The sequence below is a fragment of the Elephas maximus genome, chromosome 24 (genome assembly GCF_024166365.1).
Source record: "Elephas maximus indicus isolate mEleMax1 chromosome 24, mEleMax1 primary haplotype, whole genome shotgun sequence".
NCBI lineage: Eukaryota > Metazoa > Chordata > Mammalia > Proboscidea > Elephantidae > Elephas > Elephas maximus.
The window spans coordinates 47,120,550-47,135,708 of record NC_064842.1 but is presented as its reverse complement, the minus strand read 5'-3'; the positions used below and the strand labels follow the sequence as shown (position 1 = coordinate 47,135,708).

General features: G+C 40.7%; 2 protein-coding genes across 2 annotated transcripts in view; one reads left to right on the top strand and one right to left on the bottom strand.

The window, feature by feature from the left end:
* The window catches only part of RGL1 (ral guanine nucleotide dissociation stimulator like 1), a 286,792-nt gene extending 271,981 nt beyond the window's left edge, over positions 1–14,811 (bottom strand). The window contains exon 1 of the mRNA XM_049868101.1: positions 14,337–14,811. The gene's annotated coding sequence lies outside the window, so the exon portion shown is untranslated. The remainder of the gene's footprint in view (positions 1–14,336) is intronic.
* APOBEC4 (apolipoprotein B mRNA editing enzyme catalytic polypeptide like 4) lies at positions 1,299–8,454 on the top strand. Its single transcript, XM_049868108.1, is given in 4 exon segments — positions 1,299–1,520; positions 6,054–6,522; positions 6,525–7,141; positions 7,143–8,454. Coding segments are annotated over 3 exon segments (1,104 nt in total). The 5' UTR covers positions 1,299–1,520; positions 6,054–6,075; the 3' UTR covers positions 7,183–8,454.
* Positions 14,812–15,159: the final 348 nt, after the last annotated feature.

Sequence of the window (15,159 nt, the reverse complement as noted above, 5' to 3'; positions counted from 1 at the left end):
TTTCAGTTAGCAGACGAGTGCTTAGCCGCAGCACCACCAGGGCTCCTCCCACAGAGATTACAGCCTTGGAAATCCTTTGGGGCAGTTCTACTCTGTCCTATAGGGTTGCCATGAGTCAGAATTTGACTCAACAGCAATGGGTCTAATGAGTACATATGCCCTGGTAGCGAAATGATTAAGCACTCGGCTGCTAACCAAAAAGGTCAGTGGTTCAAACCCACCACCTCCATAGTGGAGGAAAAGACCTGATGATCTGCTCCCATAAAGATTACAGCCTGGGAAACTCTATGGGGCAGTTCTACTCTGTCCTATAGGGTTGCTATGAGTTGGAACTGACTTGATAGCATACAACAACATATGCATAAGAACTTTTGGTGGTAATTAATGGAAAAACAAAAAAGCAATCATTTATCTGTAATTGCTGATTACTTGTGGTTTATATTTGTATTTAATTAGAATTGTATAATGATTGTGTTGTGTCCTTTTTTTATACAAGAAAAAAAAGGACAGGCTTTGCTTCGTGTGAAGGTACTGACTCCTCCAAGAGGCCTGAGGAAGAAGAATGGGGGAATGACCGAGAGTTGGCACAAACAATGAATCATGACCTTCGACTTGTGGAGTGTCCTAGGAGATGGTGTGGGGGTAGGGAGAGTGGCCGAGGAGAACGTAGAAGGACAAGTGGCTCTTCCATCAGCCACAGAGACAGGGCCACAACTGATTCGGGGCAAAGCTTGTCTTAGATTGGAGGTAACCACATACACAATCAATAGCAAGAATCTTCCAGGGAATTTCTAAGAGGTGAGAAACTGCTAATACTTAACAAACCAGGCTTGGACAAAATAAAGAGCTCCCTGCTTCAGGGACTGTGGGCCTATCCACCCTTCAGGAAAGTCCAGTGCTGCTCCTTCCCACAGGTGCTTCCCTCTCAAAGCGAGGGTGAGCCTTCCTCAGAGCAGGCAAGGAGAGGCCCTGGCGCCTCCACTGGCAACAGATCCAACAAGTCTTGTCCACACACAGAGCCTGGCTCCTATTCTGGACCAGGACAATGGAGCTCCACACAAAGCCTCAGAACTAGATTATCACAGCCAGAGGAGAAAAACCCCAACACCATCACTTAAACAGTTAGACATTATGATTTCATCCAGACTGGAATATGCGTACACGTATATTTTCATCTTTGGAGCAGGTGGTTTGAAATGCAAATAAAGTACAAAGTTGTCAGAGCCGTATCCTAGCAGTAGCTCCTTTGCAAACGTTACCATGGCACCAATTCAACAGTGTTCTTAGAGGCAGCCACACCTCAGCAAGTCCTTTCTATCTTGGGACAGCGAGGTTCGAACAAACTAATAGACACAAACTGCAAAAGGGTCCTGACCTGACATAGGAGGTGGATTTTTACAGCACAATTGCCCTCTGAAGTTACCTGAAAGAAAGGGCATAGGACTTAAGGGGCAACAAAGGAAATGGACCATCTCCTTATAACACCTGGAATGTGATCCAAGCTTGGAGACAAGATGATGGTAATTATAACCACTAACATTTGTTTTTAGCTGCTAACAGATTGTGCACAGATTGTGAAGGGCAAACTCCACTCTCCAATTGCTCCAGCTCAAACTGTGCTTTAACACTGAATCCTAGGGGGTTAAAGAGAGCAGATTGCTCTCATTGTCTTGTTAATTTATGTTAAACTAAGCAAGGCTGTTCTCCCACAGCCCCAGCCCAGGGGCCACTCACAACCAGATGCGAGGAGCCCTCCAACAGGCTGGGTTCCACAGATTTCTACTTTTTTACTGCCAAAAGAACTCTGTTCTATGGTGGGCAACAGACATTTCCCAAGCACAGTCAAAGCAGAAGGAAAAGACTAGATGGTGGGGACACAGGCTGCTGGGGAAACAAGTTTAGCGTGGCTTATGAACCAATCAGGGTTCCTAAGGAAGGCCCTGGGCTAAACAGGGCATGTTCTTCACCTGGTTAGGGAAGAAAGGACAGATACCTCTCTTGTTAACAATACAAGACAGTCTGTGATAGATGGGATATTGATGATAAAAACTGAATTTTAAGAGTTCAGAGGGGGCAGGCGTTCTCTGCTTCCCCTTTGGATCAGTGTCATCAAAGAACTATCCTCAAAAGACGCTCTGAAGAAGTGAACACGTCACCAACAGGGAAGCACAGTTGGTTGACACTGAATACGATTTACAAGCTCCCTTCATTACGTACCAAGACCACTGATCCCCAAGATCTCCTTAAATACAGCAGTGCTGCACCATTCCCAGCTAAAACATCCATGGGAGAGGGGGTGCAAAGGAAGGAGCGTTCAGAAGCAAGAATGAGGAGTTGCCATTTTACTGCCTTTATCTTGAAAGACAGAGACTTCTGTTTCCCCGGGAGGAATCCCAGAATCTGTCGAACCATTTTATATATAGTTAATTCCCCACTGCCCCCCCAAAAGGCAGAAAAGGACCTCATAGTACTGCTTCCATAACATTTGAGTCAAATAAATGTGTAAATTTTCTAAGGGTGAGTTGAAATTATACTTGAGCAGTAACCTGGATGTCAGTGCGCCACCCAGTGGTAGAGCACAGTCAGAGCACAATGTTCAAAACAAAAGTGAGAATGTCGGCTTGGCCTCGGCAAGGTATGATAGCTAAGAGATCCAGTAGGAGAGTAAGGCTGAAAGAAAAGGAAGTCCAGGAAGAAAACAACACACAGGATCAAGCAGGAGATGGTTCCATGGTTCCAGGTGGTTGGCCCATTGCTAAGGGTTACACAGCTGGAGACACTGAAAAAAAGTCCAACTCCCCCAAGAAAAAGCTATACGAGAACTAGGAAGACTCAGGGCAAGAATGTATTTGCATAAGGATACTTCAGTACTAAAGAAAAAACTGAGACAAAAGTCCTATGGACCCAGTGGACATGGCAGAAATTAGGAGGCAGCTAGGATTTGGTAGGTATATGGTGCTCAGAGTTACCACAGGTACACTGGCCAGTAGAATAATGGCAACATGAGTAAAGTCACACTCCGTCTATAGCTGGATTGAGGCTCTTAAAATAGTTTCTGCCCAGGACAGGACTGGCACAGAAACTGTGCAGGTCCAGCCTAGATATCAGCTCATATCAAACACAGCAGTGACTGGCTTCTGAGGAAGACAGAAGTCCATAAAAACGCTTCCATATGAACCAAAGAACCAAACCCACTGCCCTCAAGTCGATTCTGCCCCATAGTGACCCTGTGGGACAGAAGAGAACCGCCTTATAGGGTTTCTAAGACTGTGGGAAGCACACTGCCACATCTTTCTCCGACAAAGTGGCTGGTGGGTTCAAACTGCTGACTCTCTGGTTAGCAGCCGAGAGCTTAACCACGGTGCCACCAGGGCTCCTGTGCCACCAGGGCTCCACATGAGAGGCCACAAAAAATATCTGTGAAATAATAAATTAGATTTAGAAAAGTGGAAGGTACACTGTATGGCAATGGTGATTTACCCTATCTAAATTTCCAGCTTTATCTGTTTTGTTGTTTTTAAGAGAGTGTCTATTTACTGTTTCAAAACAGTGACGCACCATATCCCAACAAAAATCCCAGATGCATAGAAAGTTAAATGTAAAAAATGAAACCACAAACTAGAAAAAAGTACGGTAAAACAAACCAGAAAGATTGGACCACATAAAAACGTAAAATTTGGTATAATTAAAATAGAATTAAAAGGCATTAATCTGTAAATCAGGTAAAATATTTGCAACAAAGATGACATAGTTAATATGCTTGATGCATAAAGAGCTCTTGTAAGTCAACAAGGAAAGCCCAAAACAAAAAGTAAGTAAAGGATCAAAGATATTGCATAGAAAAAAAAAATACTAAGCATTTGGCTGCTAACCAAAAGGTCAGCAGTTGGAATCCACCAGCCGCTCCTTGGAAGCCCTATGGGGCAGTTTCTCTGTCCTATAGGTCACTATAAAACCCTGGTGGTGTAGTGGTTAAGTACTATAGCTGCTAACCAAAGGGTTGGCAGTTCAAATCCGCCAGGCGCTCCTTGGAAACTCTATGGGGCAGTTCTACTCTGGCCTATAGAATCGCAATGAGTCGGAATTGACTCGACGGCATTGGGTTATACGGTCACTATGAGTCGGAATCAACTCGACAGCAACAGGTTTGTTTTTCTGGTTTGGTATAGACCAATAAGCACATGAAAAAGTGTTCAACCTCACTAGGAACAGAAAAGGTACAAATTATAACAACAGAGATACCAACACCTGCTTCTCAGATACGGTGATAAACAACACTGGGAAAGAATGTGAGAGATGAGATTGGTATACCTTTCTAGGAAACAATTTGACAAAGTTTGGCCTAATAATACAACTTCTAGTTATCTGCACTAAAGAATCAGATATATGAGCAATTTATTCACAGAAATGTTCATAAAAGTGTTAGTTAATAACAATAAAAATGAGGCAAGAACTGGAATGTTAAAGTTATATAATAAAATACTGATTAGCCATGGATATTGTTTTTTGAAGACTTTTTAATAACATGGGGAAGTGCTTGTGACATAATACTAAGTGAAAAAGAAATAAAACATGATGTCATTTATCTTATACACAACATAGCAAAAAGCATGGTGGGAATATTAACAGTGATGGGAATGTAAGGGGGGACAACACGGTACAGGTTTTTATTTTGTTCTTTATGTATCAGTATTTTTCCAATATTCCACAATAAACAAATAAAACGTGTACAATAAAAAGTTATTTTTAAATGTTTTTAAAAACCATCTTATAATGTTCTACAGAGCTGCCTAGGAACAATGATAACCAAAGGAATATTTTTTTTAAAGGAAAGATCATAACTTAAAGATCTCCATTTTCTGGATTCAGTATCACAGAAATGATTGATTTTAAATATTCTAAAGAACCATTTTTGCTTTCCAGAATAGCAAAGTTTCAAAGGAGTCCCTGGGTGGGGCAAATGCTTAAGTGTTCAACTACCAGCCAAAAGGCTAATGGTTTGAACCCCACTCCCCCAGAGGCGCCTCTGAAGACAGGCCTGGCAATCTCGTCTGAAAGGCCACAGCCTTGAAAGCCCTGTGGAGCAGTTCTACTCTTCACCCACGTGGTCGCCATGGGTCGGAATCAACTCCGCAGCAACTAACATGAACAACAAAAGTTTCAAAAATGCTCTCATAAGACCACCCATTGAAAATAAAACTCAAACATCAATTAATGAGTATCCATGACCCAAAGAATACTCAAGTGGTGCCTCTATAAGAAGTTTCTACAATTAAGCAGAACAGATCCCATGACCCTCTTCCCAAAAGGTTAACCATCTCCAAATCATTGCCCATTATTTTAAGGAATTGCTGATTTTAAATCCAAGCACACTCAAACTCTCTACACAATATATTAGACACTATCGTATTCAGAGAAGAGATAAAAGAAGAACATTATGAACAAAATGTAAAACTCATGCTTATTTCTTTGGATTTTCATAAACTGGAATCATCTAGATCGCCCTGGGATTTGTATTATTACTACTACTAAGAGGTAATATTTGAGTCCTTACTATGCGTCAGGTACACAGGAAAGCATTTCATATTTATTCAACCATTCAACCCTCAAGACAATCCTAAGAAGTAGGTACTCTTATTGGTCCCACTTTATACGTGAGGAAGCTGAGGGTCTCAGACATTAAGTAATTTAACTTGCCTGAGGTCATACAGCTAGTGAGTGGCAGAGCTCAAATTTGAAACAAGAGAGTTTGTTTCTAAAACCTGCATCTTTAATCCATCTGCTCTACTGCCTCGGAACCTATGAAACTGGTAAAGTTGTGTTATGCCTTTCTCTTCTGTTTCCTCCCTACCCCCAGGAGTCTCAATAAAAAAAAAGAGATGAGTCCTGAGCTTTCTGATCTGTGGATATCACTCTCTTTTAGAATCAAAGATGCTACTGTAGTTTTTGTGCTACCTCCTTTGAAAGATGATATGACAATAAGTTAATGTGCTGTCTTTAGTTTTTCCTGCATGGTTTTATATATAATTCCTCTTCCTTTCTTTTTATTGCAGCTAGAAGACAATAAAACTAGAAATGGAGCCTTTATATGAGGAATACCTAGCAAACTATGGAACAATAGTAAAACCTTACTACTGGCTTAGCTTCTCTCTAGATTGTTCTAATTGTCCTTACCACATTCGAACAGGTGAAGAAGGAAGAGTTCCCTACACAGAATTTTATCAGATTTTTGGATTCCCTTACAGGCCAACGTATCCTCAAACAAAACACCTCGTATTTTTTGAACTAAAAACTTCCTCTGGCAGCCTGGTGCAAAAAGGCCATGCTAGCAATTGCACTGGGAGCCATATTCATCCAGAATCAATGCTATTTGAAACAAAAGGTTATCTTGACTCAGCCTTATACAGTAACGACAGCATCAGGCATATCGTTCTATATGCCAACAACTCTCCTTGCAACGAAGCTAACCACTGCTGCCTCAGCAAAATGTACACTTTCCTGATGATGTACCCAGACATTACCCTACCCTTAGTGTTTACTTTTCTCAGCTCTATCATACTGAGACTGACTTTCCTGCCTCAGCATGGAACCGTGAGGCTCTCCGGAGCCTGGCCAGCTTAGGGCCACAGGTCACTTTGAGTCCAATAAGTGGCGGGATTTGGCATTCTCTCCTCAACAACTTTGTGAGTGGTGTCTCAGGATCAACCATTTTCCAGCCCATTTTACCTGGAAGAGCACTGGCTGATAGGCACAACGCGTATGAAATCAATGTCATAACAGGAGTGAAGCCTTATTTCACTGATGTTCCTCCCCAGACAAAAGAGAATCAGAACATAAGAGTTCAGTCAGCTTTAGAGAACTATCTGGTAAACAATGTCTTTCCCAGGCAATCATTTCCGGTGACAAGCGGACAGATACAATCCAGCCTGACCCCAGGCCCCAGGATTCCTGTCATTTTTGTGCTGGTGCCTTTCAGAGACCTACCTCCAATCCATGTGAATCAAAGCCCATCTAAACCCAGGAATGTCGTAAGGCACTTAAATATACCTCAAATGTCATTCCAAGAAACCAAGGACCTCGGGAGACCTCGCACTTGAAAGCCAGCAGAGATAGTGGAAATCACAGAATGATCTGCAAGTAGCAGAGGCAGATGAAAAGAAGAAGAGGAGAGGGAGAAAATAAAATCTACATCTCTACAGCCTGGGACCAAACAATTATCAGAGAACTTACTACATAGCCAATAAAAATCGAGAAACTTTCTCCCTTAGGCCTGATCCAAGATGGAGACAGATCAATGCACTAAACGCAAAACCTCAATTAGTTCCTATATCAGCTATCGTAAAGTGATGCTATTTTTAACATGATCTAAAATGTTTCCATAAGCAACTTGATATCTCGCCTTCCCTTTTCAAAGTGACAGTATCAAAATTAGTACCTTGCTAATATATATATTTTTTATATTGTGATGCAGAAAAGTAATGTCATCATTCTAGTCTACCCACATCATCTTTCCGCTAAAAAAGCCCAGGGACTAAAGAGCTTCCTAAAGTGGTTTCAGTATAAAAATTTACTGTAAAGTTGGAAAACTGCCTGAAGTTACTGACATTAAGTGTTGTTTCCAAGAGCAAACCAGTGATTTTCTATTCACTGTTAATCCTGGACAAAAGATTTTAGGCAGCCCATTTTTTCTAAAGTGATTCAAAATAGTTTTATGTGGGGAAAGGTTCTTCAGCTAATTGATATTATAGAGCTACAAAATTGGTTCTGAAACCTAGCCACCCACTCAGTTTGATCTTTTCCAGGTCAGGCCTCTTCCTCCTGAGCAGATTATAGAAACAGAATGATACAGGAGACACTCAAGGGCTCCGTCCATTTTATACCTATAAGATCCAAGCCACTCTTACTAGTTTTCAAGGCTCCTCCTTGACCTTCTTGTTGCCTTGTCTCATCACTGAGACTGGAAGCTCCTATAGGGCAAGCTCTGTCTCTCTCCCCTCTCTGGTTTTCTCCTTAGGAAATTGAGGAAAAGTAGTCAAGTGCCTGCTTAACCATCCTGCCGTGGGCATCTATTACTTTTCCTAGCAGCCATTACACCTTCTTCTGCTCCCCAGTGCGTGATTTATAAGTAGTACTTCCCTTTTTCCTGACCCCTTCCTCTTCACCAGTGCATAGCTGCACCTTCTCTTCAAATCTTGTTCAAAGCAAAATTCTCCCAGGAAATCGTCCCGACCAACCCTCTGAGCACTTACATGAATGTACTTTGCTTATGCTGTATTAATTCATATCTGCTGTCTCACTTCCCTCTTTGAAATATGTAAAGATGCATTGTAAGAAAATGGACATTTATAACTTGCTATTAAAAATTTTTTTAATATATATAAAAAAAGTAATGCTAAGCTAATAAGACAGTTTTGCCATTAGAAGAAAAAACTTAGAATACATAATACTCCATCCCCCCACCAAAAAAAAAAAGGAAAAAGAAAAAATTGTTCTAGGAATATAAGCTGCTGCCGTGATTAAAATAAGCATGAATAAAAATATTAAAATAAATTTCTATTGTCAGTCTACAAATTTATAGAATTAATCAAATATGAGCATATTGTGGGTATACAGTGATGATTACTGAAAGAGGTGCTGTAGTTTATTATTAGATCATGAAGCTGTGTATCTAAAATTAGAATATAAAGTCAAAAAAAAAAAAGGCCACAACATGGCAAATGCAGCATCTCTGACCATGCTAAAAATAGACCTCATTAGTTGCCATGAAATCTATCTCCAAGGTGGTCAAAAAAAACATAACATCAGCCAGGCTACAAAGGATGTAGATAGAAACACAGTCTGAAATCAAAGATGACTTCAAATATGAACCTGGATATCAACGGTATATAACAAAGAGAGAAATGTTGCCAGAACTTTATGAAACAAAGTACCTTTTGCAGTTAAATTTTTGTACTGGTTAGAGGAGACTCAGGCTAGGAAGAGAGGAAAGTTACTGAAAGATCACTTGAGACCAGGTCAATATACTGAAGCCTTAGAGACTATTAAGAGAGCATAAAGAAAATATGGCTGTAGTCAAGTAACCTCTGTTTTTCTATCTGTAAAATGGGAAAAAGTGAGCTAGCTCATCTTTAAGGTTCCTTTCAGCTCTGTTTGCTATAAATTGGCATATAGCTGAGTAACAGGTCCACAGAGTGAGATCTTACAGGGCAGTAACTAGGTCTTTCTTCCCATATTGCTCAGTCTCCTGCTTGCTACCCAACGGATTCCTGGTCATGTTAAGCTGGCCCAGAGATTCAGGGAGGGGAGAAGTTGGAATGTTCCACCCCACTTCAGCAAACTGGCAATGGTGACATTAAAGAGTATCACCACCAACACACATGTGGAAACTCCAAATAAGGAAAATATAAATCACTTTCAGCCAATGAACAAATCAATAACCATAGAAAATAAAGATGACCAAAGACCTACCTCTAAAAAGATCAGCAAGCTCAGATAGTTTTGCAGGTACATTCTGTAACGTTCAACGAACAAGTAGCATGGGAACTTTCTATTACTTGAAACTATTCCAGACCATAAGAAAAACATGTAAATCTTCCCAATTCATTTGACAAAGCTAGACTAACCCCAATATCAAAACCAGATAAAAAAATGAAACTATGAACCAATCTTACTTAAAAACATAGATTCCGAACCATATAAATGAAATATAAGCTAATCAAATCCAGGAAGGAATTAAAAGAATAACATTCAAAAACCAAATAGAGTGTATGCTAGGAATGTGGGAATGTTTCAATGTAGAAAACTATATAATTCATTACATTAATAAATTTAAAGTTTAAAATGATATGACTTTTACCATTAGATACTCACAAAGGCATTTGATAAATTAAGCAGTCATTCCTAAAGATCACAAAGCAATAATAAATATAATATCAACTAGTGAAATACCAAAGATATTTCCATTGAAACAGGAACAAAGCATGGAAGCCTACTTTCACCCAATTTCTCAATACCGTTTTCAAGATTCTACTTAATGTAATAAGAAAAATAAATGAATATAAATATTAGAAAGGAAAATGTAAATTATCATTATTTCAAATAGTTTGATATAACCTTAAAGCAACTATTATTAATAAGCGATCCCAGTAATGGGAAAGAATAAAGGATAAATAAATATTTTTTAAATCAATAGGTTCCCTTTAAATCATCATAAACTAAACCAAAACCCATTGCCGTCAAGTCAATTTCAACTCATAGTGACCCTATAAAAAGACCCTATAGGAGAGAGTAAAACCGCCCTGTGGAGTTTCCAAAGGCTGCTAGTGGATTCAAACTGCCAACCTTTTGCTTAGCAGCTGAGCTTTTAACCATTACGCCACCAGGGCTCCTTATATCCTCATAAACAAAACCAAAAAACCCACTGCCATCAAGTCGATTCCAACTCATAGCAAACCTATAGAACAGAGTAGAACTGCCCGATAGAGTTTCCAAGGAGTGCCTGGCAGATTCAAATTGCTGACCTTTTGGTTAGCAGCCTTAGCTCTTAACCACTATGCCACCAGAGTTTCCTATATCCTCAGGGAATATAAAATTAAATGGAAAAAAAGGCTCATTTACAACAATGTTTCAAAAACAATGTTCACTCTTTCATTCAGCACTATTTATCCTGAGACAAGAGTACGATTTATAGTTTTTTAAATCTTTGCGAAGTATTATTATCTAATTAAAGGCCCTACTGAAAAATATTTCACCCTATCTATTTCAGTGAGTAATCATAAACTTATGTAACGCTAAAAATAATAAGAAAAAACTTGAAATTTTGAAGGTTGGTTGTTTCAGCACAGAAACAGTTGATTTGAGCATGAAGTAGGAGTAAATTAAACCATTATACAGTTTATGGGTAATACGATAAGGATCTTTATATTACAGAAATGTCAATAGGGAATAATGATATTAAATCATCATTACCAGAGCTGAGTTTTACCTTTATTTTATATGTATAATATACATTTGACATATTTGATTAAAATGGAGTATATTTTCATTTCCAATAATAAAATAATAGTGCCATGCTTGCAGGGTTCAATGTCTTGGTTTGTTTTTTTAAGTACTTAGTGGCAATTCTGGGGGAAAACGCACATAGTAGGAGAGTACTTGGTTTTTAAAATGTGAAAAGAAAGACCTATTATAATTTTATCAAAATCCCTTTTAATTAAAAGGATCCTTGTTCTTTGCATCATCACACAAAAAGGAGCTACATGCCAGCATGTAGCATAAACCTTGAGAAAACTCAGATTCAATCTTGCTTTCCTATTGGGCCAACCAGGTTATTTTGCACAATAAAATGTCTTCAGTACACAATGCTGGGGGAAGCCAGCACAACTTGTATGAGGCAAGATCATGTAAGCTCCACAGACACATCAAAACTCCCTGAGGGACCGAATTACTAGGTCGAGGGCTGTTCGGACCACAGTCTTGGGGAACATCTAGCTCAACTGGCATAACATAGTTTATAAAGAAAATGTTCTACATTCTACTTTAGTGAGTGGCGTCTGAGGTCTTAAAAGCTTGTCAGCGACCATCTAAGATACACCACTAGTCTCACTCCATTGGGAGCAAGGGAGAATGAAGAAAACTAAAGACACAGGGAAAGATTAGTCCAAAGGACTAATGGACCACAACTACCACAGCCTCTACCAGGCTGAGCCCAGTATAACTAGATGGTGCCCGGCTACCACCGCTGACTGCTCTGACAGAGATCACAATAGGGGATCCTGGATAGAGCTGTACAAAAATGTAGAACAAAATTCTAACTCACAAAAAAAAGATCAGACTTACTGGCCTGACAAAGACTGGAGAAACCCTGAGAGCAGGGCTCCCGGACACCCTTTTAACTCAGTACTGAAGTCACTTCTGAGGTTCACCCTTCAGCCAAAGATTAGACAGGCCCATAAAACAAACAAGACCAAAGCGGCACACCAGCCCAGGGGCAAGGACTGGAAGGCAAGAGGGGACAGGAGAGCTGGGAATAGGGAGTCCAAAGTCTAGAAGGGAGAGTGTTGACACGTCATGGGGTTGGTAAGTAATGTCACAAAACAATATGTGTACTAACGGTTTAAAGAGAAACTAGTTTGTTCTGTAAACCTTCATCTAAAGCACAAAAAAGAAAAAGTCTTAAAACCTTATGAATAGTTTATGTCAGGGTAAGTACTCATTTAAAATACTAAAATAGGCAGAATCCTAGTACCTAAAATGAATTAACTATTATGGTTAACATTAAGTAACTGAGATAATAATTTTTTAATTAAAAGATAATTAAGAATGAGTTTCTTCCCCCAAAACAGTTTCCCTAAAGCTGTATAACTATTTAACTATTAGCTAGCGGAGCATAGGGAGCAATATTAACGTATCCATTCAAAAATACTCAGTCTCTAAATGCGATCCCTAAAGTTACTTGTCAGATCATAAATTTACTTGATAGAAATTTATTGAGTGCCTGATACACTAGGCACTTAGATCATTGTGAGACAATAAAAAATACTGCATTGGAAAAAGACCTTTTGACATCTGAAATGTAATACACATTTTGGGGCTGAGAATTAATTACATTTAAGACATTCAACACATTCTGAGCAATCAAAACAATTACACCCATGAGCATCCCCAATTTTTTAAAGTCTTCTCACTATTCTCTTAAATTGATTTCTATCAAGGGAGTCTTTCCCAGTTCTAAAATAAGACAAAAAGAAATTTCCTAGATAAGAATACAAAAGAATAGAAACGTAAGAAAAGGAATGAGTTAGGTCTTGAATCTTTGTTCCCATTTGTTCAACAGTGCTTTTAATGCGCAATTTTCTCTTTAAGAAAAATCTTGATTTAAAAGAACAAAAAGTACAGTCTTTAGCATCTCAAGAAGAATATTGTTTAGCTCATACTAAAGTTAGCAAAAGACTGAAACTGAGAAAAAATATTTAAATACATCTACATTCTAAGTTATATAATGCCATTCAACATAGTAATAACCTGATACTTTGAAATATGACATTTTAAAATAAATATTACCAACAGCTAGAAAATTTTCCTTTGCTGTTTTAAGAGAATTCTAGGGGAGTTTGTAATTTGAATGTCAATTTAAGGAAATGTCGCTTTTATCATCTAAATTCTGTCTTCTAGAATGGGCATTTTATTGGGAAAAGAAAAAAGCCACATTGCTTTTTCCTCCCAAGGAAAAAGGATGCATTCCATTCTTGAGGAGTGTCTGTCTGTCTCTCCCTCTTTCTCTCTCTCCTGTCCTCCCTTGTCCTTTCTCTCTCTGTATATATATATGACATAAGGTTTAATTTGACATCTTTCTCTTCTTACTTATTCATTATTCTCAGTGTGATCCTCAACCTGTACTGCCTTTCACACTTCATCCATTCATCAAACATTTATTCAGTACCTTCTGCAGGTAAAGGAAGATGCAAAATAAATATAAGACAGGTCTCTGTCATCCAGAATCTTGCAATCTCTCCGAAGAGCAAGATAAAACATGATATATCATTAAGTAAGCTAGAAGGCTAATGCCAAAGCCAATGGTACAGGTAATAAGCATTTTACATATATGTACAATTTTAGAGCTTCAAAACACTTTTGTGTATTTAAACCTCAGAACAATCTAGTGAAGTAATCATTACTATCCCCATTTTTGCGATAAAGAACCTGAGATTCAGAATTTTAAGTGGCATGCCTCAACCAAACAGATGATGAGTGAAAGAACCAAGACTCAAGCCAGGGTCTTCTGATTCTAAGCCCAGGACTCTTTTCAATACACCACAGGAAAACAAGGATTGGAGTACTCAACAGGGGCAACAGCCAGCCTTCTCCCAGAGGTGGAACTAAACTGGACTCATAGGATGGCAGGAAAATATGAAACCACCTGGGCAATGTCCAACGAAATGTCCAAATTAATTGTATTCTGCAAATATTTGGGCTTATCATTAATTTGTACTTCAGTGTAATACACAGCACAACTACCATGTCCTTAGTGGCTTTACCTCTTATGCTCTCAGATACTAGGATGTCAAATATAATTAAGAAGCTGGTCTAGTGGAGTCATGTAATTCATAAATACAAATCTTAAAGACTGGTTTCTACTAATCCATAAACATTTGGTTTTCCTTCAGCACCAGAGCCTACCTCGCCCCACCTTTCTCTAGCATTCTTGCTCCAACCACTTATTTTAAGATATCAATGATGAATGATCCTACCCCAAATTCTACACGTTCACCCCAGTTTTGCCACCTGACTCCAGCCCTGCCCAGACATCTTCCCCTCCCTCCCGATAGATATGATACCGAGTTTAGGTTCTGCAGGTCCCGTCACGATGCTGTCACCAGCACTGAGAGATAAGATATGACCTTTTGACTCCGTCCTTGGAAGCCTCTGACTGGCCCTGCAGCGTAGTTCTACCCTCGGGGAAAGGGCTCCCAGCTGGGGAATGCACCCCGGGTGGAGCGCGTTCCGAAGCGATGTCTTCGACAACTAGCACGATGCTGGGCACACGGGAGTGCACCACTCCGCCCCATACTCCTGCCAGCTGCAGGGGGCTGGGTCCGGCAACCAGTCCATCCCACCGCACTGGCAAGTCGGGGCCAGCCGGACCTTACGCAGGACTCCAATGACTGCTCAGCGGCGGCGGTAGCGGCAGCAAAAGCCAAAGCCACCCGCCCCCGGTGCCCATAGCCGCCAACCTAGGACCCCCCCGCCACCAGGCTGGACCGCAGAGAAGCGTTTCTATGGGAACCCCCTGGGCACCACGTGATGCACTCGGGCGACCAATCGCCGCTCCCCTCTGTCCGCGGTACGGCTTTCCGCCTTCCCTCTTATCCCGCCCCCGCCCCTTCTCCTGGCCCCACCCCTTTCCTGCAGAGAGTCCGCGTCTGCGCGTGGGGTCCTGCGCGCTCCCTCCCTGGCGCGCCCCTTCCCTGGCGCTTGCTCCCTCCGGCGCGCCCGCTCCCTCCCTGGCGCCCGCTCCCTCCCTGGCGCGCGCTCCCTCCCTGGCGCCCGCGCACCCGCTCCCTCCCTGGCGCGCGCTCCCTCCCGCGCGCCTGCTCCCTCCCGCGCGCCTGCTCCCTCCTTCGCCCGCTCCCTCCCGCGCGCGCTCCCTCCCTGGCGCCC